Source organism: Bos indicus, chromosome 3 (assembly GCF_029378745.1).
Source record: "Bos indicus isolate NIAB-ARS_2022 breed Sahiwal x Tharparkar chromosome 3, NIAB-ARS_B.indTharparkar_mat_pri_1.0, whole genome shotgun sequence".
NCBI classification, from domain to species: domain Eukaryota; kingdom Metazoa; phylum Chordata; class Mammalia; order Artiodactyla; family Bovidae; genus Bos; species Bos indicus.
The window spans coordinates 86782843-86809687 of record NC_091762.1 but is presented as its reverse complement, the minus strand read 5'-3'; the positions used below and the strand labels follow the sequence as shown (position 1 = coordinate 86809687).

The window sequence follows — 26845 nt, the reverse complement described above, 5'->3', positions numbered from 1 at the left end:
GAGAACAGTGGCATCGTTTCTAGAGACCAAACCAAACCTGACAGAGAAAGAAAATTAGAAGCAGAGATCTGCCATTTTCAGGACTGGACAAAAACATCAAGTGTAGCACTTTGGAATGTTTATTGTAACAGAAGACACTACGTCTTGTCAGTGTCTCATAAAAGATAAAGTAAAATGTTTGTTGAGTGCCTGGAGTATGGTAGGGACTATGCTAAACTATAGCATAGTATAATTGTTGTTATTACTAAGGGGATTTGCAAAGGTAATCCCAGCTTATCCAGGAAAGATTGTTTTTATAATTTGTTTATGCATTTATTTATATTGAAAAGTATTCTTGAGTTAAGATAAGGTTTGTTGGGTGTTCCAAAGGCCTAATAGCCAAAAGGCCAAATGAAATAAAGGAATACATGGGGCCACTTGGCAGGAGCTGTTTGAATCAACTGCCTCTTTCTCATCCTCTGCCAGGAATCTTAAATTATCTCTTCACAGCAGAGCAGCCTTGAATGACCATATATTAATGTAACTCTCTTTTCCTTGCTTCCCTCCCTACCAAGGAGTTGCATTAGAATAGCTTTGCTCTTTTTCACGTATTTCTTGTCTGTAGCATTGGATTTCAGACTTACTAATGTGTGCTCTTTAGATAACTTTGGATCAGTCCAGTGCTCAGCTTAACAAATGGCACATTTGGGATGCCATTAGGACTGAGGAATGTTGAGAGATAAGGATTGTATAGACATCACTGTTTGTCTTCATTAATACACAGTGTGTTGTCCTGTAATAGGATAGGCTAAAATGAGTTAACCTTGGAAGAAACACTTTAGTATTGGAACTTATACAATGTTTGGGAAAGGACTCCCTTCTGAGTCAGACTGGGATAGGTCTGTATGTCCTACAGTGTCTTCCAAGTTATGCTAGGATACAGATATGATTGGACATAGATCTTGGTATCAATAACCTCATATCCTTACTAGGATAGACCTTATGGAGGAAGCCAGCAGCAGAGTCTGGGACCTTGGTCCCAGAGGTTTGAAAGAGCTAGAAGGGGCTTTGTTTTTATGTCTCTAAGTTGTGTCTACTCTTTTGCAACCCCATGGACTGTAGCCTACTGGGCTTCTCTGTCCATGGGATTTTCCAGCCAAAAATACTGAGTGGGTTGTCATTTCCTTCTCCAGGGGATCTCTCCAACCCAGGGATCAAACTTGTGTATCCTGCATTGGCAAGCAGATTCTTTACCACTGAGCCCCAGAGAAGCCCACTAGAATGGGAACCAGTGGTGAATCTTCAGATGACCAGAGCCTAAAGGCTGAGATTAAGTCTCATGCCCAAGAAATAAAATAGTTTTTCTTGTTTGGCCAATCCAATGAAATTCCCCAAATCATAACAGTTTCTGTTCTTTTTAAAAAATTTTAATTAGAGGAAAGTTACTTTACAATGTTGTATTGGTTTCTGCCATACAGCAACTCAAATCAGTTATAATTATATATATGTCACAGAGGATGAGATGGTTGGTTGGTATCACTGACTCAATGGACATGAGTTTGAGAAAATTCCGGGAGATAGTGAAGGACAGGCAAGCCTGGCATGCTGTGTCCATCAGTTCAGTTCAGTTGCTCAGTCTTGTCCGACTCTTTGCGACCCCATGAACCGCAGCAGGCCAGGCCTCGCTGTCCATCACCAACTCCTGGAGTCCACCCAAACCCATGTCCATCGAGTCAGTGATGCCATCCAACCATCTCATCCTCTGTTGTCCCCTTCTCCTCCTGCCCTCAATCTTTCCCAGCATCAGGGTCTTTTCAAATGAATCAGCTCTTCACATCAGGTGGCTAAAGTATTGGAGTTTCAGCTTCAACATCAGTCCTTCCAATGAACACCCAGGACTGATCTCCTTTAGGATGGACTGGTCCATGGGATCGCAAAAAGTCAGACACGACTGAACAACAGCTAATATATGCATACATATATACATATCCCTGTATCCCCTCTCTCTTAAACCTTTCTCACCTCCCCACCATCCGTCATCTCAGAGTGCCAGGCTGGGTTCCCTGTGTTATAGAGCAGCTTCCCGCTAGCTAGCTATTTTACACATGATAGTGTATATATGTCAATGTAAGCCTGAAATGATTAACTTAGAAACCCAGCATCACCAGAATGGAGAAGGCCCAAGGCAACAGCAGAGGCGAACCAGAGGCAGGAGGAGAGGGCAAAATCTGAGGATGGTTCCATGAAAAGGCAGCCCCATTTTGATGCCCTTTAGCTCTAGGATTGGAGAAGGCAGTGGCACCCCACTCCAGTGCTCTTGCCTGGAGAATCCCATGGATGGAGGAGCCTGGAAGGCTGCAGTCCATGGGGTCGCTAAGAGTCGGAAACAACTGAGCGACTTCACTTTCACTTTTCACTTTCATGCATTGGAGAAGGAAATGGCAACCCACTCCAGTGTTCTTGCCTGGAGAGTCCTAGGGATGGAGGAGCCTGGTGGGCTGCCATCTATGGGATCGCACAGAGTTGGACACGACTGAAGCTACTTAGCAGCAGCAGCAGCAGCTCTAGGATCCGCCAGTGGAAACCCTTGTGCCCAAGTCCTGGTGCCTTAATGGAAGAACCTGAGAGAGAATATAAATTCTTGTTCTCCATGTCTTTTGATACCATAAGCTCTATGTACACCCTGTAATGCTTCTTCATTTTACTTACCCTTCATAGTGTTTATTAGAAATTTGAGTGAGCCCCTCATGGATTTTTCCCTTCTGCTAGATTCTAAGCCCCATGAAGGAAGAGGCAGTATCTCTTTTGGGTATACGTTAAGAGCTTACTAAATAATTGTTAGTGAATGCAGGACAGAGGGAGTGAATGGTCTTTTTGTTCTTTTTCCTATTTGGGGAAGATGCTCAGCCCTTGAGGTTTGCATGGAGAGACTCTCTGAGACGTGCTTTGCACTCTCCTGTTTCCCACTTCCAGCCTCCTTCACATGTGGTTCTTTCTACCTGGAGATTTCCTCCCTCCCCCCATTGACACTGATCTCTGCCTCTCCCTCTTCTGCTCCTGCCTCTTCCTCACTCATGCAGACCAGCCATCCATCTGACTGACATTTTTTCTTGACCATCATTATGCTGTCAGTCTGATTCCTGGGAGTCCGAAAGGTCCTGGAACCCATTTTGTCTTTTTAGGAAAATTTTGCAGATTTGGATTCCAGTTCATCATGAATGAGCATAACAGCTGAACTCTCAAAAGCAGTCTTCATTTCCCCGTCTTGAGAGAGCCTCTCATTGTTGGCCTTGTGTCCCTGCCTATGGTATGCATCTCCTTAACAGGGTGACTTTTGTCAAACCATCCTCACAGGAAACCTAAGGCAGCAATCCATTTGCTCCCTGAGCTCTATGTTTCTTGAGCTCTTCACTTCTTTTGAGTCATCATCTAATTGTCGTCATTCTTATTCTTTAGGGGATAAATCCAAATCCCGGCACCCACGGGCTTTACCAGGATCTTGGAATGTTTTGGCTGAAACCCTAGGATCCTTAGGATCTTCAGTCTTTCTCTCTTGGGGGCATGGGAAAGCTCCCTGCACTTGATCATGTATTCAGTTCTTTCATGCTTCCCGTATTGTCATGGCCACCTTCAAACTATATTATAGGCAAGCCCAACTGAAAAGGCAATTTAATATTGCCCTGCCTTGCATCATGGCATATATTATTTCGGTCTGACCTGTCAGCAAGTCTTGATGAAGTGCAGAGCCAATAGTAACAAGCCTGGAGTCTGACAGCTCTTTAACAGGAGCAAGTCTGATGGGTGCAATGGTATTTCTTCAGAAATAAGGCCCTCTTGGTCCCTTTGTTGATACAATTAACAATCCCATTCAAGTCATATCTCCCCATGAGCTGTATCTTCAGTGCTAGTAACTTGGTCTCTTGTATGGCTTGGAAAAACAGAGCCTTCACAGGCCTGGGATGTACTGAATGCCGCAGCCAGGAATATCTTGGTAATTTATCCCTACCCTCAGCTCTAATTATTCTGTTATCCACTCGCTTGTTCGATTGAGACTCTCCAGGCCCTGCCTTCCCCAAGCAGAGAACAAAAGGTTTCCCTTGAAAGTGGGGGCCTGGCAGCGTCAATACAGTGAACTGCTTATAAATAATGCAGCAGTGCCGACTTCATTTTTATAAAATCATGTTGCAGAAATATGTGATAATGATCAGGCCCCTGGAACTCAGCAGGCATGTGCTTTTGATGTGTGCCTTGCTCTGGGTAAAAGCAGGAAAGTCAAAAGTTCTCCTTGTTCTGCCTCAGACTGTTCATGGTCTCAGGAGTCTGGCCGGAATCTTGGTGATACTTTCTCTTTATTTCTCCCAGAGTCTGGGGGCTCCCACCAGCCTGGAAATACTCTGGTATGTCCCTAGTGAGCCCACAGTAATTTTTTTTAATGTTTTTTTTTAAATAGTGATGATTATTACAGAATTACCACTATTGATCATGAAAAATGGTCTTTACTTATATTGTGTCATTTTAATCCTCTTAAGACCTGAGTCATCTGGCTGGCCTATCCTTTCTGTACCCTCTGGCCTCCCAACTAACCTTAGGTTTTTCCCTTGTGTCAGGCTAGATTCCCCTAAAATGAATTTTCAGGGTATAAACCTGGCAGCCAGATCTCTGGGAGCTGAGTTGGGGAAAGGATCTTGAAGGCTGACCTGCACAAAGGCAGGGCCTTACTTCATCTCTGTTCTTGTCAGGGTGCCCCCTACTCTTATCTGGGCCTTGGGCCCCACTCTGTCTGAGGGTGAACCTGCATATTCTTCAGGGTGTGGGAGAGATGGCATCCAGGTTGCTTATCATGAGGGCACAGGGCAGGGTGGGGTGGTTCTAGTTTCATCTTACACAGCGTTCAACCATCCTGTTGATTTTGTGTGTGTGCTTAGTCATTCAGTCATGTCCAACTCTTTGCTACCCCATACACTGTAGCCCGCCAGTCTCCTCTGTCCATGGAATTTTCCACCAAGAATACTATGGGTCACCATTTCCTTCTCTAGGGACTCTTCCCAACCCAAGGATTGAACCTACATCTCTTGTATCTCCTTCATTGGCAAGCGAACTCTAAAGAATCCCATGTGCACCAGCTGGGAAGCCCTTTGATTTTAGCTCCACTTTTATCCCCACTTTTCAGAGGTACCTGGTGCCACCATGTCCAGAACTTGTCTGAGTCTCTTTAGGGTAATTGGGCTTCTGGAGTTTTTTCCACTGCTACTTAATTTTTATCTTTACAAGTCTGCCGAGTGAGTTACAACTCATCCCTCCATATTTTCTAGCTCTTAGAGTTCTGCTACTCTCATCTTTTATTCTGTCTACTTTGACATGGTAGAGTTTTGCCTTTTTGAAATTTTCTTCCACTGCCATTTTATTGGAATTTTTAAAGGGAGCGTAAGTCGTGTCTAGTCAATCTGATGTCTTTCTCTGAAGGTCTCCTTGTTTTTCATTTATCAGAAAAGGAAAGTAGATGTATTTGAGATTTGACATGCTTTTGTGTCTAGGGAAATAGGAGATGGGAGCTGTGTGAGGTAGGCACAGTGCATTTTCTTTCTTTTTTTTTTTTAAGGTTTTTAAGATAACATTTATTTCTTAGCACGTACATAATGAGAAACAAAAACACAAGAAGCAAAAAACGAAGTCATTCCTAATCACAAGCAGTTTACCCTTTGATGTGTTCTTCTAGGTTTCACTTGTTTATTTTCACAACTAAGCATCCATTTTTATGTAATTAAGATCATGCAGTTACGTATCATGCTGATTCACACATTTCAAAGTCCATTACCATTTCAGAGTCCCAAAGCTATGAGTATTTCCATAACCAAGAATACACTACACCAACTCAATCTGGAAGGAAGGCGCAGTGCATTTTCAGAGCTGTCTGTGTTCTGTGGAGGGGGATGGTCTGTACAAGGAGCCCAGCGCTCTGCTACTGACCTTGGACCCTCCAGAGATCTCACTTCTGTCTCCTTTAGGACTTGCACAGAAGGCAATAGCTAAAGATTTGGGCCTTGGAATATAAATAACTCAAAAGTGATTAGGAACCACAACGTTTCCTTCTATATCTGACCTCCTAGAGTTCTCATTCATTCCCTAATAAGCATTCATTGAGCGCTCAAAATTTGCCAAAGAGGCACTCTGCTTGGTGCTAGGGAATGGCATGTTGGATGAGATAGATATGGCCCCTGCTGTGGGAGGTCATGGCCAGGCCTCATATACTGAAATTCCCCAGAAGAACAGATAGAACATCAGGAAATGAAACAAAATAATAATGTTTTGTTATGATTAGGAGGTAGATCTTTCGGAACCTCCTGGCCTTACCCAATCATACACACTCTTGTCCAAAATACAGCAAGCTTGTAAAATGCAGCAAGCCCACAGTTCTAGATTTCTCCAGTCTGTCAGGTTGTTTAATCAGCATGGGCCACTGAGACCACTAAATTTCAGGCACGCCTGTAAAAGACGCAAGGGCAACCCTGGGTGGTGGCGCTTAGTCTTTAAGTCATGTCCAACTCTTTTTCCACCCCATGGACTGTAGCCTGCCAGGTTTTTCTGTCCATGGGATTTCCCAGATAAGAATACTGGAGTGGGTTTCCATTTCCTTCTCCAGGGGATCTTCCTGACCCAGGGATTGAACCTGCATTCTCCTGCATTGCAGGTAGATTCTTTATCACTGAGCCACCAGGGAAGCCCAACCCTAGGTAACCACATCCAATTATACCACCATGAATCCTTGATTTCACATGCACTTTTTACACTGCTTGTTTGTTCTGAGCTAAATAAAGAGAAAAGAAATCTGACTTCAGTTGCATTCAAGTTGCCATTCTACAAAAGTATCATTTCTTCTTTAAGTCACAAGTCTTCTTGACAAATTGACCCTTTTATCACTATGTAATGTATCTCTTCTTCCCTGGTAATGTTTCTTGTTCTGACAAGTCTACTTTCTGATATTCATATTGCTATTGCTATTGCTAAGTCACTTCAGTCGTGTCCGACTCTGTGTGACTCCATAGACGGCAGCCCACCAGGCTCCGCCGTCCCTGGGATTCTCCAGGCAAGACCACTGGAGTGGGTTGCCATTTCCTTCTCCAGTGCATGAAAGTGAAAAGTGAAAGTGAAGTCGTTCAGTCATGTTCGACCCTCAGCGACCCTGTGGACTGCAGCCTTCCAGGCTCCTCCATCCATGGGATTTTCCAGGCAAGAGTACTGGAGTGGGGTGCCATTGCTTCTTTTTCTACCTTTTTATTCTTTAACCTATTTGTATGTTTATATTTAGGATGTTTCTTACAGACAGCATATAGTTGAATTTTATTTTTCATTTTCAAATGTCCAGTTGATGATTTCTGTCCTTACATGGACGTTTTTAGGCCATTTACATTTTTCAACATATTTTTCATCAGTTAATTTATTAATTGGACTGTGCTGGGTCTTGCAGTGGCACGCTGGATCTTTAGTTGCAGCGTGTGAACTCTGAATTGCAGCATATGGGATCTAGTTCCCTGACCAGGGATCAAACATAGGCCCCGTGCATTGGGAGTGCAGAGTCCTAGCCACTGGCCCATCAGGGAAGTCCCTAGGCCATTTACATGTAATGTTTGGATTTTAATCTACCATCTTGCTATTTGCTTTTTGTTTCTTCAATATATTCTATGTTATTTTGCCTTTTTCTTGCCTTCTGCTAGATTGCTGTATTATTTTTTAGTATTCTGTTTTATCCCCCAAGTTTGTTTATTCATTTTATCTTTTTCACTGGCTCTTCAAGGATTTATAATATGCATTTTAAATAATCACAGCTTTCTTTAAGGGAATAAAAGATCAAATTTATTTAGAATATTTTGCTTTTCATTTAACTTTTGTGTTCCCTCAGGATTAAATGGTCCTTAGTCTACAAATATTTTTACCTTTTTATTGGAATATAGTCGCTTTACAGTGCTGTGTTAGTTTCTACTGTACAACAAAGTGAATCATCTACATGTATAGATGTATCCCCTAATCCTTGAATTTCCTTCCCATTTGAGTCACCACAGACCACTCAGTAGGGTTCCCTGTGCCATGCAGTCGGTTCTCATTAGTTATCCATTTTATACACAGTAGTATACATACCTTAACCCCAATCTCCTAATCTGTCCCACACCCCTACCCCTCTTGATATCCATACATTTGTTCTCTACATCTGTGTCTCTGTTTTTGCTTTGCAAATAAATTCATTTATACCATTACCTTAAAATAATTTTATACCCCATCACGTCTATCTTCATAATATCTCATCGTTAATGCTGCTATTGTTGTGTGTTTTCTTTGTACATATAAATCCCTCAAGGCATTGATTGTTTTCCCTAAATTATCTTTTAAAGATAAAGGTTGAAAGTCAATTATCTTTAAAATAAATTTTAAAATAAAAAGGTCCTTTGTATTTACCCATATATTTACTGACTGATATTTTTCATCCCTTTGTGTACATTCATATTTCCCTTTATTCTCATTTCCCTTCTACCTCAAGAACTTCCTTTAACATTTCTTATGTAGTGTAGGTTTCTTGGAAATGAATTTTCTCAGCGTTTGTTTGTCTGGAAAAGCCTATGTTCCACATTAATTGTTCGAAGCTATTTTTGCTGAATATAGAATTCTATATTGATTTTTCTTTTAAAATTTTTTCAGTGCTTTAAAGACATCATTCCATTTTCTTCTGGATTGTGTTGTTTCTGGCAAAGAGTCTGAAGACATTTTTATCCTGTTCCTCTGTAATGTTTCTTTTTCTCTGAGTACTTTTAAAGATTTTTCTTTTTTCATTTAAAAAACAATTTCATTGTAATCGATCTTGATGTGGTTTTGTGTTTATCTTGCCTTGGTTTCATTGAGCTTAAATCTGTGGATTGATAGCTTTTATTGAGTCGAGAAAAAAAATGTGGCCATTGTTTCTTCAAATATTTTTTATTAGATGCTGACATGATCAATTTTATGTTGTTGAGTGTCTGGATTTTGTTGGCTTCCTTTAAGGATTGTTGAGCTGCTTTTCATAGGAACCTATTAATGTACTTTTGGCTTAGTTTTACCCTTTGTAGTCTTTTTAAACTTTGCTAACATGGGTAGTACAGTCACATTGCTAAGGCATATACCTTTTGGGGTCTCCACTGAATGTCTCAAGTGATCAGTGATGGTGTTCCATTCTTAATTTTAGTAATTCAAGTGATTCCCAGCTGTTTGTGAACTCAGAAATTGTTTTGATAACAGATTCCCATTCACTCTTTAGCAGATCTCAAGAGTGTCAGCATGCATATCTGCACTGCGATAATCAGCAAAGATTTCACAGGACTCTTGTGCAAATTTCTAGGCCCTCATTGTACAGTGCTACCTCCTCTTGGGAAGGCTGTGTTCCCAGCCACTTTAACTTCTCTGGATTCTTATCTCAGTTCCCTTAGCTTCATGAAGCTGCCATGTTTTCCTTGGCATCTCTCTTTCTGCTTTGTGGTCTGGCATGTTCTCCCAGGCAGAGAGCCAGCGGGCAATCTTAGGACTCATCCCATTGTTTCCTTCTCTCAGGGATCAGAGACCTACGCTGCGTCTTGTTGAAGTCTGAAAACAGTTGTTTCATACATTTTCTCGGAGTTCCCTAGTTGTTTAGGGCAAGGTGGTAAAATCCAGTCTCTGATACTCCCACATGATTGCACTTCTGTTATTCCCACTTCAATGGGTTTCTATTTATGTGCATTTAATTTTATCAGATACTTTCTATTGTTAGATACAAGTTAATCATTTTCTTTCTCTTAATAAAATACTGTGGTAAAATACATCCACAGTTCTTCTGTTATTAAATATTTCTTGAATATTGTTCTTGATGTGTTTTCCCCACATTTTTATATTAAATTTGGTCATGTCTCATTCAGAATTTTTATGTTCACATTCATAATGTGAGTGGACTCTGATTTTTGTTTATCTCTGCTTGCTCTTTGTAACATAGTTACCGTATCTTTATAAATAACTTAGGGAACATTCCTTCTCCTCTAGATTCTGAAATATATATTTTGGGGTACTTTGTTCCTTAAACATTTGTTAGAACTTTCCAGTACAGCCATCTGGGCTTGAGGCTTTATTTGAGGTGTGGTTTTTAACTGCTGGATCAATTTCTTTAATTTCTTTAATGTAATAAATTCACTAAGATTTCTTGTGGGGTTGTTTTTTTTTTTTTTTTTTTGAGTCAGTTATGTTAAGTTCTGTTTTTTTAGTAAATTTTCCATTTCATCTAAATTTTCAAGTGTACTAACAAAATACTGTTCATGTAATTCTTCTTTATTTTTTTACTGTCTGCTTTATCGGTAGTTATCACTCCCATTTTCATTTGTGGTATTTGTTAGTTTTGCCTTCTCTTCTTTTTTTCTTCCTCAATTTTACCAGATGCCTTTTTGTTTAATTTGCCTTTTCATAGAACCGTTGTTTGGCTCTGTTAATCCCCTGAATTTTATCTTGCTATGTTATGTCTTTCATCTGCTCTTATCTTTACTACTCCTTTTTGATCTTTCTTTCAGCTGTTTAGTGTTTTTCATAATTTCATAAGTTGGCTGCTTAGGTTATTAATTTTCAGACTTCTTTCTTTTCTAATAAAGTGCTTTAAAACTTTAAGTTTACCCACGAAGTACCACTTTAGCCATCTGGCCTCCGCTTGTATTGAACAATAAGACATTCTTCCTTTCTCCCCCATGTGAATAAAAGGAACTGAGTTGGTTGACTGTATTTGAGTCTTTAATTCCTCAATAGTAGTAGTAATTGTTATTAATGTTTTGCTTTACCTGGTCCTTTAAATTATCAAAGAATAATAACATCTTTAAATAAAGTGTGTCTCTCTTTGAGTACATTTTTTATCCAGGAGTGCTTATTTTATATATTTCACATTATGTTGTTTAGTTCATAAAATTTAACAAAGGGTAGTATTCTTCTTTGATTGAGCATTTAGTTACTGGAATCTTCCTCTTAGTCTTGCTAATATTTTTGGTCTTGTGTTCTACTCTGATATTATTAAAATATGCATTTGTTTTTTTTGTTGTTGTTGAATTTTTTGGAAAAAAAAAAAACCTCTTTAGCACATTTTAAAAATTTTATATTATAAACAGGGTATCCCTTAATTTTAATCCCACTGTGGCTATTATTATCTTTCAACCAGTGGCAGAATTCAGCTCATTCACATATGTTGTAATAATTGAAATAGTTGATTTTATTCTTTCTATTTTATTTTTCTTTTCTGTATATATTACATTACTCCCTCTTATCTTTTAATTTTTCTTGGCTTAGTTTGGTTTAATTTGTTAATTTGAGCATTCTATTAAGCTGTTTCCATTAGTTATTACCTTTTCATTTCTTACAACCAACATTAAATTACGCTCTGTGCATATACACATAAAATCATTTTCTTATGGATGCTTTTTCAAGTGTCTGACTTGATGTTTTGCTAAATTAATATTTTGGTTCCAGACTATCATTTGGTTTTCCTTCTAAGATGGCATACTTGTTATGTTTCAACAAAACTTAATATTGCAAATTCCTGGCACATTATTATCATCTATTTAGATAAAATATGTGTACACCTATATATACATGCGTGTGTGTGTAAACATATATATATATATATATATATATATGTATGCATGCGTGCACACACACATGCATATGTATTTACACACTATCCTCTTCATGGATCACAGCCTTGTCACGGTAAAGGGGCTTGCATAAATTAATGAAGCTATGAGCCATGCCATGCAGGGCCACCCAAGAAGGACAGGTCATGAATCTGCAGGTGTACAAGCTGGGTTTCGAAGAGGAAGAGGAACCAGAGATCAAATTACCAGCATTCATTGGCTCATGGAGAAAGCAAGGGAGTTCCAGAAAAACATCTACTTCTGTTTCTTTGACTAAACTAAAGTCTTTGACTATGTGGATCACAACAAACTGTGGAAAATTCTTCAAGAGATGGGAGTACCATACCACCTTACCTGTTTCCTGAGAAACTTGTATGCAGGTCAGCAAGCAAGAGTTAGGACCAGACATGGAGTAACTGACTAGTTCAAAATCAGGAAAGTAATACAACAAGGCTGCGCATTGTCACCCTGCTTATTTTAACTTACATGCAGAGTACATCATGTGAAATACTGGGCTGGATGAATCACAGTCTGGAGTCCAGATTACCAGGAAAAATATTAACAACCTCAGATAGGTAGATGATACCATTTTAATGGCAGAAAGTAAAGATAAAGTGAATAGCCTTTTAATGAGGGTGAAAGAAGAGAGTGAAAAAGCTGACTTGAAACTCAACACTAAAAAAAAACTAAGATCATAGCATCCAGTTCCATCACTTCATGGCAAACAGATGAGGAAAAAGTGGAAGCAGTGGTAGATTTTATTTTCCTAGATTGATGCTGAAGCTGAAGCTCCAGTACTTTGGCCACCTGATGCGAAGAGCAGACTCTTTGGAAAAGACCCTGCCACTGGAAAAGATTGAAGACAAAAGGAAAAAGGGGCGGCAGAGGATGAGATGATTAGATAGCATCACTGACTCAATGGACATGAATTCAAGCAAACTCTGGGAGATAGTGGAGGACAGAGGAGCCTGGCATGCTTTAATGCATGGGATCACAAAGAGTTGGACACTTAGCAACTGAATAACAACAGTAGCAATATTTATGATATATATACATATACACACACACACACACACACACACACACACATGTATATATACATAGAGAATGAATATGAATTAACATCAGGTTTCACCACCACTGCTTCCTCTAGTCTTTGGTTTCCACTCTGTTGATATAGCTCCTCAGAACCCATTGCTTTTCTGGTTATGTGCTTTCTCAAATGCTATCCTCAGAGAACATATATGGGAAGTTTACTTTAGAATCCTTGCACTCTGAAAATGTTTTCCTTTCCCCTAACAGCTGAGTAATATTTTGCCTAAATATAGGATTCTTGGATCATTTTTGTTAATGGTCTGTACATTGTTCTTCCATCTTCTACATTCCAGAGTTGTAGATGAGAATTCCTTAGCTAGGCTTAATTTCTTGCTTTTGTTTCTTGCCTTAATTTCTAACTTACTCTTTCTGTCTGGAAGTTTGTATAATTTTCTGTTTACACTTGAAATTCAAGTATTTCCTGGATTCACTTACTGAACTTAATGAGACTTTTCATCTGCAGGCTTAAATCTTGCTTCAGCCAGTTTAAAAAGAAAAACAAAAACCTAGTACTGTATTTGTTTAATTAGAGTATCTCCTTCAACTTTCCTTTTTTTTTTTTCCTTTTCTCCTTTAAAAAAAAAAAAAACCCTTCTGGAATTCCTTCTATTTTTGTGTTAAGCTGCCAGATCTGTCCTTCAAAAGGCCCCTTATTGATTTTCTCATTATTTCTTCTTTTGTGTCTTTGTTACAAGTAGTAAGATATTTTGCTCACTTTGTCTTATAGATCATTAATTCAATTTTTAACAATGCCAGTGTTTTATTTAGTTCTTCTAAGGAAATTTTTAATAAATTTTAAAATTCATAGCTTTAGTTCAGAGTCTTTCTTGCTCCCTTCTGATTTCTCATTGCTTTCCTTATTGGTATTCTCTTCCAATTATTTTTTCATCATTTCTATGTCACTGAGACCTTTCTCTTGGAGGCCTTCTGTATGAATCTTCTCTTGGGTGAACTAGTCCCCTAAGTTAGGTGTTGTTTTCATTTTGCCTTCTCTTTAATTTATGTTCTTTCAACTCTCATGTAGGCTGTAGGCCTTTAGTGTCTCTTTGATGTTAAAAAACCTGAAAGCAGTGAAGGATACAGCAGTTTCTGCCATGGTATTCTGGCTGGCAAGGAACAAATCGTGAGGGACCCTTTTCCCTGGGCAGATGCAGCTCTCCTTTCCTGCCAGTCTTGGAAACAGGGGCTAGTGGAGCCCCTGTCAGCTTCAGGTTCCTGTCTTTAATTCTAATCCTACAAATCACTCCTCCCACTCATGCCTACACACACAAAGACACACACACACAGACACACAGACACACACACACAGACACACACACAGACACACAGACAGACACACACACACACACACACAGACACGCCGATAGGTCAGCTTGCCTGAATGTGAATAGCTATCCTTAGAGTGCAGGTTGTTCACTGAAACGCTTGAGAGAATGACAAAACGTGGTCTTCATAGAAGCCTCAGAGGGAGGCAGACCTTTTGTTCTACTTCTGGGAACTTGCCTTTACTTACTAAGGAGATGAAGTCCTGTATTTGCTCTCTCTCCTGGAGATTTCCAGAGAAGCTGTGGCCTCGGTTGTACTCTCTTGCTGCTGTTGTTCAGTCTCTCAGTTGTGTCTGAGTCTTTGCAACCCCATGGACTGCAGCACGCCAAGCTTCCCTGTCTCACTGTCTCCTGGAGTTTGCCCAAACTCATGTCCATTGAGTTTGATGCTAAATAACCATCTCATCCTCTGTCACGCCTCTACATTTTGCCAATTCTGCCACTTTCACACGTCCATTTTATCCAAGAGCTGATTTAGAGACCCAAATGAGATAGACCCTCATAGTGTTTGGATAAACCTAACGGAGGATGGAGTTACCAGAGGCACCTGGAGCTATAACAGTTCCTGCCTGTTGGGCTCAGTCATCTTTACTCCAAGCACACTCTCTGGCCACTTATTCTAACTGGCTGTGAGATAGACATCCCTCTCCTTGCTCTTATTGGGGATCGCACAGGCAGTCTATGTGGGATAAGTTAGTTATGCTATAAACTGTTGAGTTGTTTAACTCTTGCTCTGTTATGAATCACACCAGTGCTCAGTAGTTCAACACAATAATCATTCATCTGCCTCATGGACACAGCACGTAGACTCTGTTCTGCAGGGTGGTTCTTCCGTTCTCACCTGTACTCACTCCCTCAGGTCTTGGCTGCCTGGGGATGTGTGATCCAGACTGGACTTGGTGGTCATTCCTCTACCCACATACCTCTTGCCCTCCTCCTGGGACCAGTGAGCTAACCCTGCATGATCTTCTCACAGCAATACCGGAAGTGCAATAGAGCAAGCAGAAACATACAATGCTGCTTTTTGCTTAGACTTGAAACTGGAATGCAGTTATTTCTGCCTCACTCTTTTGGCCAAATCCAGTTGTGTGACAATATCCAAAATCTTGAAGTAGGAAAGGAGGCTCTGCCCACTGTGGGGATTGAGAGAAGGAGGTGCAACACTACAAATTAAGTGGCAAAGGGTGTGGATATTTAGAGATTGGAAGACTGGGGGCCATGAACTCAACCTATCTCAGCTGTTAAGAAATACAGTGAAGTATTTCCAAGTTGTAATGCTACTTCAAAGGAGATAGCCAGGAAGTTAGCTTGGAGGTAGTGAGGAAACCTGTGCAGAAGAGCTGGACCATGAGAAAGACATGGAATTTTCCAGGTAGACAAGGATGAGTGAATGGAGCAACACTGAGTTAATGATAGATGGGACGGAGTAGAGGCTGGTCCCGGAAGTCTGCAAATGAGTGGAGTATTTGGGGAGTGAAGAGTTGTCCTATGTGGGTGGATCATAAGACACAGTCCTTGCACACTATATTGTTTCATCACATTGCTCTTTCCAGTGAGTTATCATAGCTTCTAAAACATCAAAATTTCAGGCATTGTGCCAGGAAGAGTTATCCTATTGCATATTCTTCAGAACATGCTTCATAGGTAGCATCTTTCTTTATACCTCAAAAAATTATTTTGCTTAAGTCAGGTGAAGGGTTTCACACAGACACATTATTTCCAATGGGACTAGTGTCCCTTCAGTATATCCGTGCCACTTAGCTTAGCTCAGCGTGTCCTGTCGTCTGTGATGGTGGTGGCGGAGTTGCTAAGTCATGTCCGACTCTTACAACCCCATGGACTGTAGCCTGCCGGTGTCCTCTGACCATGGGATTCTCCAGGCAAGAATACTGGAGTGGGTTGCCATTTCCTTCTCCAAGGGATCTTCCTGATCCTAGAATCTTCCATCTATGCCACATGTGAAAAAAATAATGATAAGTAATGTTTGTTTGCTTTCAGAAGGCATTGAGGTCTCACAGAAGGTGAGGTCTTCTGTGAAGCCCTCCCTGACACTTTCTCCCTCTTTCTCCTGCCAGTTTCTCCTGCTAAAACTTTCCATTTCTCTCTCTACTTCCTTCATAACTTTTTGTTAGTATGTGACTTTAGATGTGATTATTTGATCACTTGTCTCCTCAATTATATCGTTAGTGTGTAGGAGAGCAGCAGGCTGACTGTTTTGCATATAACTGGATCCCCAGCACCTAGCATAGTGCCAGGGTCATAATGACTGAATACTAAATATTTATTAAGCGAGTGAGTGAATGAGTGAGTCAGTTTAATGACTGAATCAGATAGGCCAAAACTGCTGGCTCTATGAAATAGATAGGTTTTGCTTTATTTATAAAACAGCAAGAACTCTCCAGGTTTATCACTTACCTGTGGTAATGTGGACAGACTACATTTATTCTCCAGAGCTTCCATTTGATCAGTATTCACTGTGGCTTGAGCTCTGGCTGGATGTGAATACTGGTGATCTGGAGATTATTAAGGTAGGTTCTCCTCTGAAGGTATTGCTGGTTTAGTGGGAGAAATAGAGATGGGAAGGGGCAAGGACGATGACTGTGCTAAGTATTAAGATATGGGTGTGAGAATGTTGAACTTGGAGAAGAGGCTTTGGACTTAGCTGGACCTCCATTGGGGCTTTGTAAAAAGGGGAGTCTGAACTGAGTCAGGAAGGCTAATCAGCAGTCAGACACATAACAGGGAAGAACATTTTGGGCAGAATGGAGCAGAGGTTCAAGGCACTGGGAAGTGAGCAATCAAGGCCCACTATGGAAAGCCTCAAATAATTCATTAGTGTAGAATGAAGAAAACAAGGATAGGAAAGACAGGAGAGGAAGCCGGAGGTCAACATGGTCATATCACAAAGCGTCATTCAAGCCTAGCTGAGGACTGGACTTTTCCTGAAGGGAGTGAGGAGCAATTGAAGGCTTTTAATCAGGAGTTGGTACCATCAGATTTTACTTTAGAACGTTTTCTCTGGACACAATGGAGAATAGATTGGAAGGCTTGGGGCTGTTGGGAAGAAGATAAACAAATAAGCAGTTAATTACTCAGTGTGATAAGGTCTCTAATAGATTTGGTGCTTGCTCTGTGATGTCAGAGCAGGAACATCTAAACTAGAACTGAGGTCTCGGTCTAGACTAAAGGAAGTTATGAGGCTGAAGAATTTTTCAAGCACATAGAAGAGAAGTATGCAAGCACAGAAGTATGCAAGAATGTGACTTTTTCAGGGCACTCCAAAGGATTGTTTACTGCTGGAATATAGAACACTAAGAGGGAATTGTCTGCCCTCTGATGCCCTCTTGCAACACCTACCATCTTACTTGGGTTTCTCTTACCTTGGAGGTGGGGTATCTCCTCACCACCACCCCTCCTGACCTTGAATGTGGAGTAGCTCCTCTAAGCCCTCCTGCACCCGTGCAGCCACCGCTCCTTGGACGTGGGGTTGCTCCGTCTCATGCAAAGAGTTGACTCACTGGAAAAGACTCTGGGAGGGATTAGGGGCAGGAGGAAAAGGGGATGACAGAGGATGAGATGGTTGGATGGCATCACTGACTCGATGGACGTGAGACTAAGTGAACTCCGGGAGTTGGTGATGGACAGGGAGGCCTGGCGTGCTGCAATTCATGGGGTTGCAAAGAGTCGGACACGACTGAGGGACTGAATTGAACTGAAGGAATGAATGAGACATGAAGCCAGAAAGGAAAAGGCCATCTAGCACTCAGTCTTCCTCCTGTTGAATATTGCTTTAGACTGCAGTGATCACATCTATACCAGGCACCTTTTTTTAATTTTTTTATCACAGAGAATTTTGAACATGTACAGAATAGAGACGTATAATGAACACCCATTTAACCACCCTCAGCCCCACAGCTACCAACCCATGGCCAATTCTGCTCCATCTGCAATGTCATTCACTTCCCCTTCACTGTTATTTTATAGTAGATCCCAGATAATATATCATTTTATACATCAGTGTTTCAATATGTATCAGTTAGCTAAGAAGCCTTTTTCAAAACATAACCAAAAGTATCAATTTCATACCTAATACTTAATAATAATGCTCAGAATCCCATGGATGGAGGAGCCTGGTTGGAGGAGGCTGCAGTCCATGGGGTCGCTAGAGTCGGACACGACTGAGCGACTTCACTTTCACTTTTCACTTTCATGCATTGGAGAAGGAAATGGCAACCCACTCCAGTGTTCTTGCCTGGAGAATCCCAGGGATGGCGGAGCCTGGTGGGCTGCCATCTATGGGGTTGCGCAGAGTCGGACACGACTGAAGCGACTTAGCAGCAGCAGCAGCAGCAGCAGTATCATCAAATAGCTAGTCATTGTTTTAATTTCTGTTTATCTCAGGGCTTCCCTAGTAGCTCAGCTGGTAAAGAATCCGCCTGCAATGCAGGAGACCCTGGTTCAATTCCTGGGTTGGGAAGATCCCCTGGAGAAGGGATAGGCTACCCACTCCAGTATTCTTGGGCTTCCCTGGTGGCTCAGATGGTAAAGAATCTGCCTGCAATGTGGAATACCTTGGGTTCCATCCCTGGGTTGGGAAGATCCCTTGGAGGAGAGCATGGCAACCCACTCCAGTATTCTTGCCTGGAGGATCCCAGGTAACTAGTCATTGTTGTAATTTCTGGTTATCTCATAAATGTCATATAAATATGAATAGAAATATACATGCAAATATTTATATATACTGTTTAGTCAGATCCAAATAAAGGGCTGCAACCCTTTTGAAAGTGAAAGAAGATGTTCTCAATCATTAATAGATATCACTGAGGACTTTTGATTTAATCAGGGGTGAATAATTACTTCAGTTTATTCTGTTTTTTCACTATTACAGTTATCTGAACAAGTGTTTGGCAAAATATAAAGGAAGCCTGGCTCTTATTATTGGTTCTACCTCGCTCCTATTTCCCTAGGTCTCTCTGTTCCCTGGTGTGCAAATGGACATACTCTGCAGAGAAAGGCTGGGACGACAGTTTCTGGAAGATGGTTGGTTTGGAAGACTTGGTTACAGATAATTACAGCAAAATAGGTAAAAAATAATATACATTTTTCTGATTATGTGTATGTATACATGAAGATATTGGTGTTTGCTTTTTGTTTGTTTTTGTCTAAATTAAAATATAGGAACACATCCCTATTTTTCAAAGAGAAGCTAGTAAGCTATGATGGGTAGTCCATGACTAATAGGCCTTTGTATTGGGGCTTACAGTAATTGAGCTATGGTAATCTCTTAGACATGCCACTAGACTGGGGAAGATTTTTGCATGGAGCAGCTGGAAATAACATAATCAAAGTTATTTATGGATCATTCCAGTCAGACCTTGGAAAATGTGTTGTGATTTAGGTTCAAGGAACCAGGTAAGGCCATGAACAGGAAAAAAAAAAAAAAAAAAATTGAAGAGATCAAAATTGGAAGGATCAAGAACAAAGCATAAACTGGAATGTGAGCCAGTTGTTCCTGACTAAAGCCTTAGGACCCCTGACTTCCAGTTTTATGTGGCACTAACTAGGTAGTAAAGGAGTGGATGACTAGTAGGAATTTACCTGTAAAATAATTCAGATACTAGGTATATATAATGGTAGCTGATATGTTAAAGTTTCAAGATAAAGTTCATATTCATGTCACAGAAAGATGCTTATTTCATATAGTTACTACCTACCTTTCTAGTAAGCTGTCTTCAGGTAAGATATTACACCTTATGAAAGAAAATACTTCTGTATTGTTTAGTGTGTGGGCTAGGAGGTTGGAACAAGACAATTCTAAAGTACTGTGAATTAAACAGGATGGCAGAATATTTCCCTTTTATGTATTAGAACTGAAGTAAGTGATTATCAGGCAACTCTGCCTTTCTTATAACATGACCTCCAAGTTTGGGTCCAAATTGCTCCTTCAGTTCTCATCAGTTCCCAGCTAGGGATTGGGAAGAAAGAAAAGGACCAGAAGAATCCATCCACATTCCTTTGGAGGAGGCATAACAGAAAAATGGACCAGTTCATTTCTGATCACAGCCTGTACACCAGCGCTTCTTAATGAAGCCCCACTAGGCTGCAGGGGTGGCTGGGAAATGTGGTAATTGGCCAAGCGGCCTTGTGGCCATCCATGTGACAGACCAGAAACTGAGAGCTGTGCTGTGAAATACGGGTGAAATGTGGGTGAAAATAGTAGTGTCTGCTACAGTTTCAACTGCCGTTGATAAGTGAGTCACATAGAGATTATTTCAGTCCAACTTTTCTCTGGTCGAGTTCCTCATGACTACTGTCTTACATGTCGAGAATATAAGGACAGAAATATGAAAGATCCAAGTAGCATCCATACTGCTGTGCTGTAGACAGCATAGTTCAGCTGAGCATGGTCTGCTCAACTACTCATAGCTAAATCTAGGGAAAAGAACAGAGCCAGGGTAGTATGCAAAAGAACCCTTGTGGACTTTCTGTAGCTCAACTGAAACCACTGTAAGATTGGAGCTTGTGGAGAAGGGCAGGAGCTTGGGACCAGAGGAAGAGAAGAAGAAAGCAAACCAGCGATCATTAGTCATTAGTAGCATTCTAAGTCCTTTGGTTGGTGGTTTGATAGGTGATTAATTCATTTATCTCATTTGGCTCTCACAAACCTATTTGTCTAGCTATTTCCAATTTTCACATGGAAAGACTGAGATTCAGTTCTTTTGTCTGCTCTTGTAGGGTCATTATTAGGACTGCAGTCTCTAACTCTATACTTTCCTACCAAAGCAGACGTCCTCCTTGGGCTATTGGAGACTTGAGGGGGCTGATGTGGCAGTACAACTTACCTCCAGCAGGGTTAGGCAGAATTCCAATATTTAGCATCTAAATCCAGTTTGAGCTTCATTGAAACAAACATCCATAGTCCATACTTAGATTAGAGTCTGAGTGTGATAGACCCTCAACTGATGAGGGAATATAACTTCACAGGGTATAAAAAGTGTTAATACTTTAAAGCATATAGTACCTTAAAATTCTAGATATTCACACCACTTGGAGCCAGGCAGCCAGAGAGAAAAATGATACTAAACCACAAGCTTCTGGAGGGCAGGGACTGTATCTGCCTTACCCTTGAGTATCTTGGCATAGAAGATGTTGATAAATATCTACTGACAGAATGTGTACAATGTAGGCATAGTTGTTTGAATTGACATGGACTGGGAGGCTCAGTTCAGTTTAGTTGCTCAGTCACATCTGACTCTTTGCGACCCCTTGGATTGCAGTACATCAGGCTTCCCTGTCCATCACCAACTCCTGAAGATTGCGCAAACTCATGTCCATCAAGTCAGTGATGCCATCCAACCATTTAATCCTCTCTAATCCCCTTATTCTCCTGCCTTCACTCTTTTCCAACATCAGAGTCTTTTCCAATGAGTCAGTTTTTCACATTGGGTGGCCAAAGTATTGGAGCTTCAGCTTCAGCATTGGTCTCTCCAATGAATATTCAGGACTGATTTCCTTTAGGATTGACTGGTTTGATCTCCATTCAGTCCTAGGGACTCTCAAGAGCCTTCTCCAACACCACAGTTTAAAAGCATTCTTCGGCACTCAGCTTTCTTTCTGGTCCAACTCTCACATCCACATATGACTACTGGAAAAACCATAGCTTTGACTAGATGGACCTTTGTTGGCAAAGTAATGTCTCTGCTTTTTAACATGCTGTCTAGGTTGGTCATAACTTTTCTTCCAAAGAGCAAGCGTCTTTTAATTTCATGGCTGCAGTCACCATCTGCAGTGATTTTGGAGCTCAAGAAAATAAAGTTTCTCACTGTTTCCATTGTTTCCCTATCTAGTTGCCATGAAGTGATGGGATCAGATGCCATGATCTTAGTTTTTTAAATGTGGAGTTTTAAGCCAACTTTTTCACTCTCCTCTTTCACTCATCAAGAGGCTCTTTAGTTCCTCTTTTTATTCTGCCATAAGGGTGGTGTCATCTTCATATTTGAGGTTATTGATATTTCTTCCTTCAGTCTTGATTCCAGCTTGTGCTGCATCCAGTCTGGCATTTCTCATGATGTACTCTGCATAGAAGTTAAATAATCAGGGAGACAATATACAGCCTCGATATACTCCTTTCCCAAGCTCTAACCATGTCCTTGTCTGGTTCTAACTGTTGGTTCTTGACCTGCATACACATTTCTCAAGAGGCAGGTAAGGTGGTCTGGTATTCCCATCTCTTTCAGAATTTTCCACAGTTTGTTGTGATCCCCACAGTCAAAGTCTTTGGCGTGGTCAATAAAGCAGAAATAGATGTTTTTCTGGATCTCTGTTGCTTTGTTGATGATCCAACGTATGTTGGCAATTTGATCTCTGGTTCCTCTGCCTTTTCTAAGTCCAACTTGAGTGTCTGGAAGTTCTTGATTCATGTACTGTTGAAGCCTTGCTTGGAGAATTTTGAGCGTTACTTTGCTTGCGTGTGAGATGAGTACCTCCTTATCAATTCTAATCTCCAAATGCAATCACATTGAAGGCTAGACCTTTAACATATGAATCTTGGGTACGGAATGTAGCCTACAACCCCAGGGTACTAGTTCATTGGTCATTGGCGCTGAAGCAGGGCCCCTAAGTTCTAATTCTCCAGTCTGATGTTCTGGAGGTACCCCATAAGTTCCCTGCCTCAAAGAAGAATCATCAAGACTGGGTCTCAGGGGCAGGACTATTGTCATCTAATTGAGGACTGCAGGAAAGTTGGATCTAAAACATGGAACTGGGAGCAAGGGTAGTTTTAGTTTTAGCATTAATTGTATGAACTTAGACAAGTTTCATAATGCTTTTTTTTATCTCTATAGTCTTGTCTATGAAAGATATAGTTAATGGTAGAATTAAAAGTAACAGTGTAATGTTTCTGAGACGTGGTACTATTGCATTACAACCATTATCTTTCAAAATTTTCATAACAGAGTTATTTTTAGTTATCCTGCTCTACAGCTGAAGCAGCCAAGGTTCAGAAAAGGGAAGGGTGTCTAACCTATGGTTGCACAGTTTGCAAATGGTAGAGGCAGAATTCAAACCTATGTTTGGAGGATTCCAAATCCTGCGTTAACCATGACACTGTATTGACTTCCAAATAATATTGATTGGAGTCTATAGTAGGCAATAAATAAATGCTAAACCTCCTTCCCCTTCTGTATTTCAAGCACATTTCTATGTGTTTTTATGTACCTTGTTGCATGTAATTTTCACAACCAGTGACAAAAGTATACTGTTACCTTGTTTTTAGATTAGAATCAGAGAGAGAAGGAGCTTTCTGTAACCACATGCAGAATCAATAAGTGATGTCCAGAATTAAAACTTTCCCTGTGGGGTAGCCTAGAAGAGCTAATAGTTTACTGGAACACAAATTTCAACTTCAGTTGCTTCATTGTTTCAGTGATTTTTAAAATTTATTTGCCCACCCTTTCCCTCAGATTTAGTTGTTTGTTCCTGAGTATTCCCATGGTGTGTTGAACGCAGCTTTATTATAGTATACATTGATTACCTGTTAGATGTCTTGCTTTTACTGTAGACTGTAAGCTTCTTGACCTGCGAATCTTCACTTGTTTACCTTCATATTATGGTCCCAGCATAAGACATGGCACATTTTAGCAGCTAAATTACTCTTTGATTAGTAAGTGGATAAAGATAAATGAATGACTGGGGTGGCTGGTACTGTGATATCCACAATTTTCACTTCTAAAAGCTCTAGTGCTCTTTACTAATTTTAGCAGGATTTTAGGTGGCTTGGGTCCAACCTCAACTCTGATTTTCTGATGATTTTCATCTTTTTGTGCTCCCCTCCCCCCCCCAGCACAAGATCCATGTTTAATAAGTACATTAGCTCTGCTAATAGAGCAATACCTACAGGAAATATTCATTAAAGTCTATAATGTTAACCTCACAGAAAGTTTCCAGAGTAACTTTATTAGATTTTGCCTGTTAAGTTAATGGATTTTTAATGGATGTCCTAAGGAGACATATCATTAACCAGAATATTACCATACGTGAATTAAAACTTACCCATTCATCAAAATTAATTGTGTGATGTTTCCTTTGATTTTCATTTCTGGTGACCTGAGCTTGTAGTTTCAGTCTGAACCAGAAGTGGAGGATGTTAAAGAGATAAATATGCACTCCCAGTTGTGACTTTCAGAGACTCCTCTGGAAGTTACCTCCAGACAGTCTGTTGCAATTCTTGGAACTATGAGAAATGTATCTTGGAAGCTTCCCTATGAAGTGTTAAACATTTCCAGTGGACTCATTGCCCATCAGACGTGGGCAATACAGTGCAAAACCTTTTAACAGATTTGAACAGCACATCATGGATTTGACCATTAATATAATTACCATAATTCGTTCCGTGTGGAGCTTTTAGCCAAGTCTTTACCAGCCTTCCTGGGCTCATGCAGTAAATAAATGCTTTCCCCGAAAACTGAACACCTCAGCAGCTGATAGTCTTATGGAGGGATATTTTTGAAATAAATTATTTATGAAGTGTAAGTTAAGGATCAAATGCAATATTTATATGGTGCATTTCAAGGACAAGGGAAGAAATTTACAATGTTTTAAGTAACTACTTGCAAATTTCCAAAGATAAAATGTTACTACTTAATGCTTTCCTTCAGGGAGATGTTTGAGTGGTTTGGTTTGGGAACATTATACAAAATAAGGGAAAAAAACAGTTTTGTGAATCAGAAGCATATAGTAGACATTTTTTTGGACAGTTGTTAAAACTATACCAGTTGATTTCATGTTCAGAATTGATAGAGAAACCTCAAGCCCAGTATTTTGTAGGGAATTATATACCCGTAGTCCAATAAAATTATCTGTGTCAATAGATTTTGACCTTCCCTTCTGTGTGAACCCTTGTCTTGTTATCTATCTGATCCTAAACATCTATCAAAAGCAAATAGGAAGGAAGAAATCAACAGGGAAGAAGGATCCTTAGGAAGAGAAGCAGCATCCTACCTGTTCTAATTGATTATCCAGGCTCTCTTTAAGCATGTCCCAATTGCTTTTTATCTTCCTGGGAAAAGTGTTTCATTGTGTTGTTGGGGCAGGCCATTTTATGAATGTGTACAGCATGGTTGAATTATAGAGTGGTAATTTGCATTACAGAAAGAGCCTTGTAATGCCTAAAAGGGTACAGTATGTTAGCTTATAGATCACTTGTTTTCTGGGGTCAGGGAAGCCAGACAACACAGAAACTTAAAGTCCAAGTAGAAGGAGTTATTAACTGTTACATGAGAGGCAGAAATGATGATGAAGCAGATGTAAAGGGGACCATTCCTTAAGAGGAGGGAGGCTGCGTTTTTTATCTTGTTTCCTCTCCCTTTATGAGACCATGTTTTAGGCATTGGACACTGTGGGCCCTTTATCTGGCACTTAGTACATACTGATGAAATATGTACTTGAATGAGTGAATATGTGTTTGAACAAAGGATTTGATAAATAAGTCCCTCTTTGGCTTCAATTGCTCCTACTAGTTGGGAACAATTAACCTAACAGTTAATGGACTCTTGTACCTCCTTTTGAATTAAATGATAGTATTAGATGATAGACAATGATTTTGTTTCATAAATCCAGTGTTCATAGTCCTTTTTTCGCTAACCCATTTGCCACTTAAGCAGGGACTCCTGTGGAAGACACACCCCCACCTGAATGAGAGCTCATTCCTACAAGTCTGTCAGAGACTTTCCTAAAAGGAAATATTAGACTCCTTCAGAAAAAAAAAAAAAAAAACCCAAAGCAACATGCACAACTTATTTTCAAGAGATTGAGAATGTCACTTTTTTTAAGTGTATTTATTTATTCATTTTTGGCTGTGGTGGGTCTTCGTTGCTGCAGGGGCTTTTTCTCTGCTTATGACAAGTGGGGGCTCCTCTGTAGTTGGAGTACACAGGTTTCTCACTGTGGTGGCTTCTCGTGTTGCAGAGACTGAGCTAGAGTGTGGGGGTTTCAGTAGCTGTGGCAAGCAGGCTCTAGAGCATAGGCTCAGTGGTTGTGGTGCTTAGTTGCTCTGCAACATGTGGGATCTTCCTGGACCAGGGGTTGAGCCAATATCTCTTGCATTGCAAGACAAATTCTTTACCACTGAGCCACCAGGGAATCCCTGAGAATACCACTTTTTTCATAGAGTAAAATAAATCCTGCAGTTAACTGAAGCTGCAGTTTAGATATTTTTGTCCTTTAGGCTTAAAATTATAGCTTAAGGATCTTGACTAATGACGTGTACATGTTGGGGACATAGATCTGCTAGTATTCACCACTGTTCTGCCCCAGAGTCTAACCAGTTGAGAATATTTTGCAGAGACACCTGAAGCAAAGTGTTGTTTTGATTTTGGTTAGACTAAATTAAAGAACATGAAGGGAATCTTACCCTCTTTTTTGGACCTGCCTGGGCCCTGGAAACTGCATGGCAGTGACTTGATCCATTTATTGGCAGGCCAAGGAGCTGGGATAAAGAGACAAGACATCTGGCTGGGCTTGTTTCAGCACTTGATGTGCTGTTTGATCTGCTAAATTCAAACTCAGACTCCAAGAGCCCACTGGCCTAGAGGTGGTTCAAGAAGAGACTCTCATGCCACACCTGCACTGACCCCTTTCAAGGCTGTGGCTCTACTTCCTCGTTAAAATGGCCCCATGGTATTGGTTTTTTTCTCCAAGTCTCATGAATCAGTTAGGCAGTTCCTTTTCCTAGGATTAAATAAGAGTATAGAAGTAGGAAATGGGAGTATTTCTGCTAATTCTACCACATCC

At 40.4% G+C, this 26845-nt stretch overlaps 1 protein-coding gene across 12 annotated transcripts in view; it reads left to right on the top strand.

Annotated features, from left to right (window-relative positions):
• Positions 1-26845, top strand: part of FGGY (FGGY carbohydrate kinase domain containing) — a 525569-nt gene that overhangs the window by 166278 nt on the left and 332446 nt on the right. For all 12 annotated transcript variants that reach the window (XR_011564145.1, XM_070780298.1, XM_019957367.2 and 9 more), the window contains one exon: positions 19024-19139. Coding sequence is in view for 11 of the 12 variants with exons in the window: in XM_070780298.1 (XP_070636399.1) it covers positions 19024-19139 (116 nt within the window). In the remaining variant the exon portion in view is untranslated. The remainder of the gene's footprint in view (positions 1-19023; positions 19140-26845) is intronic.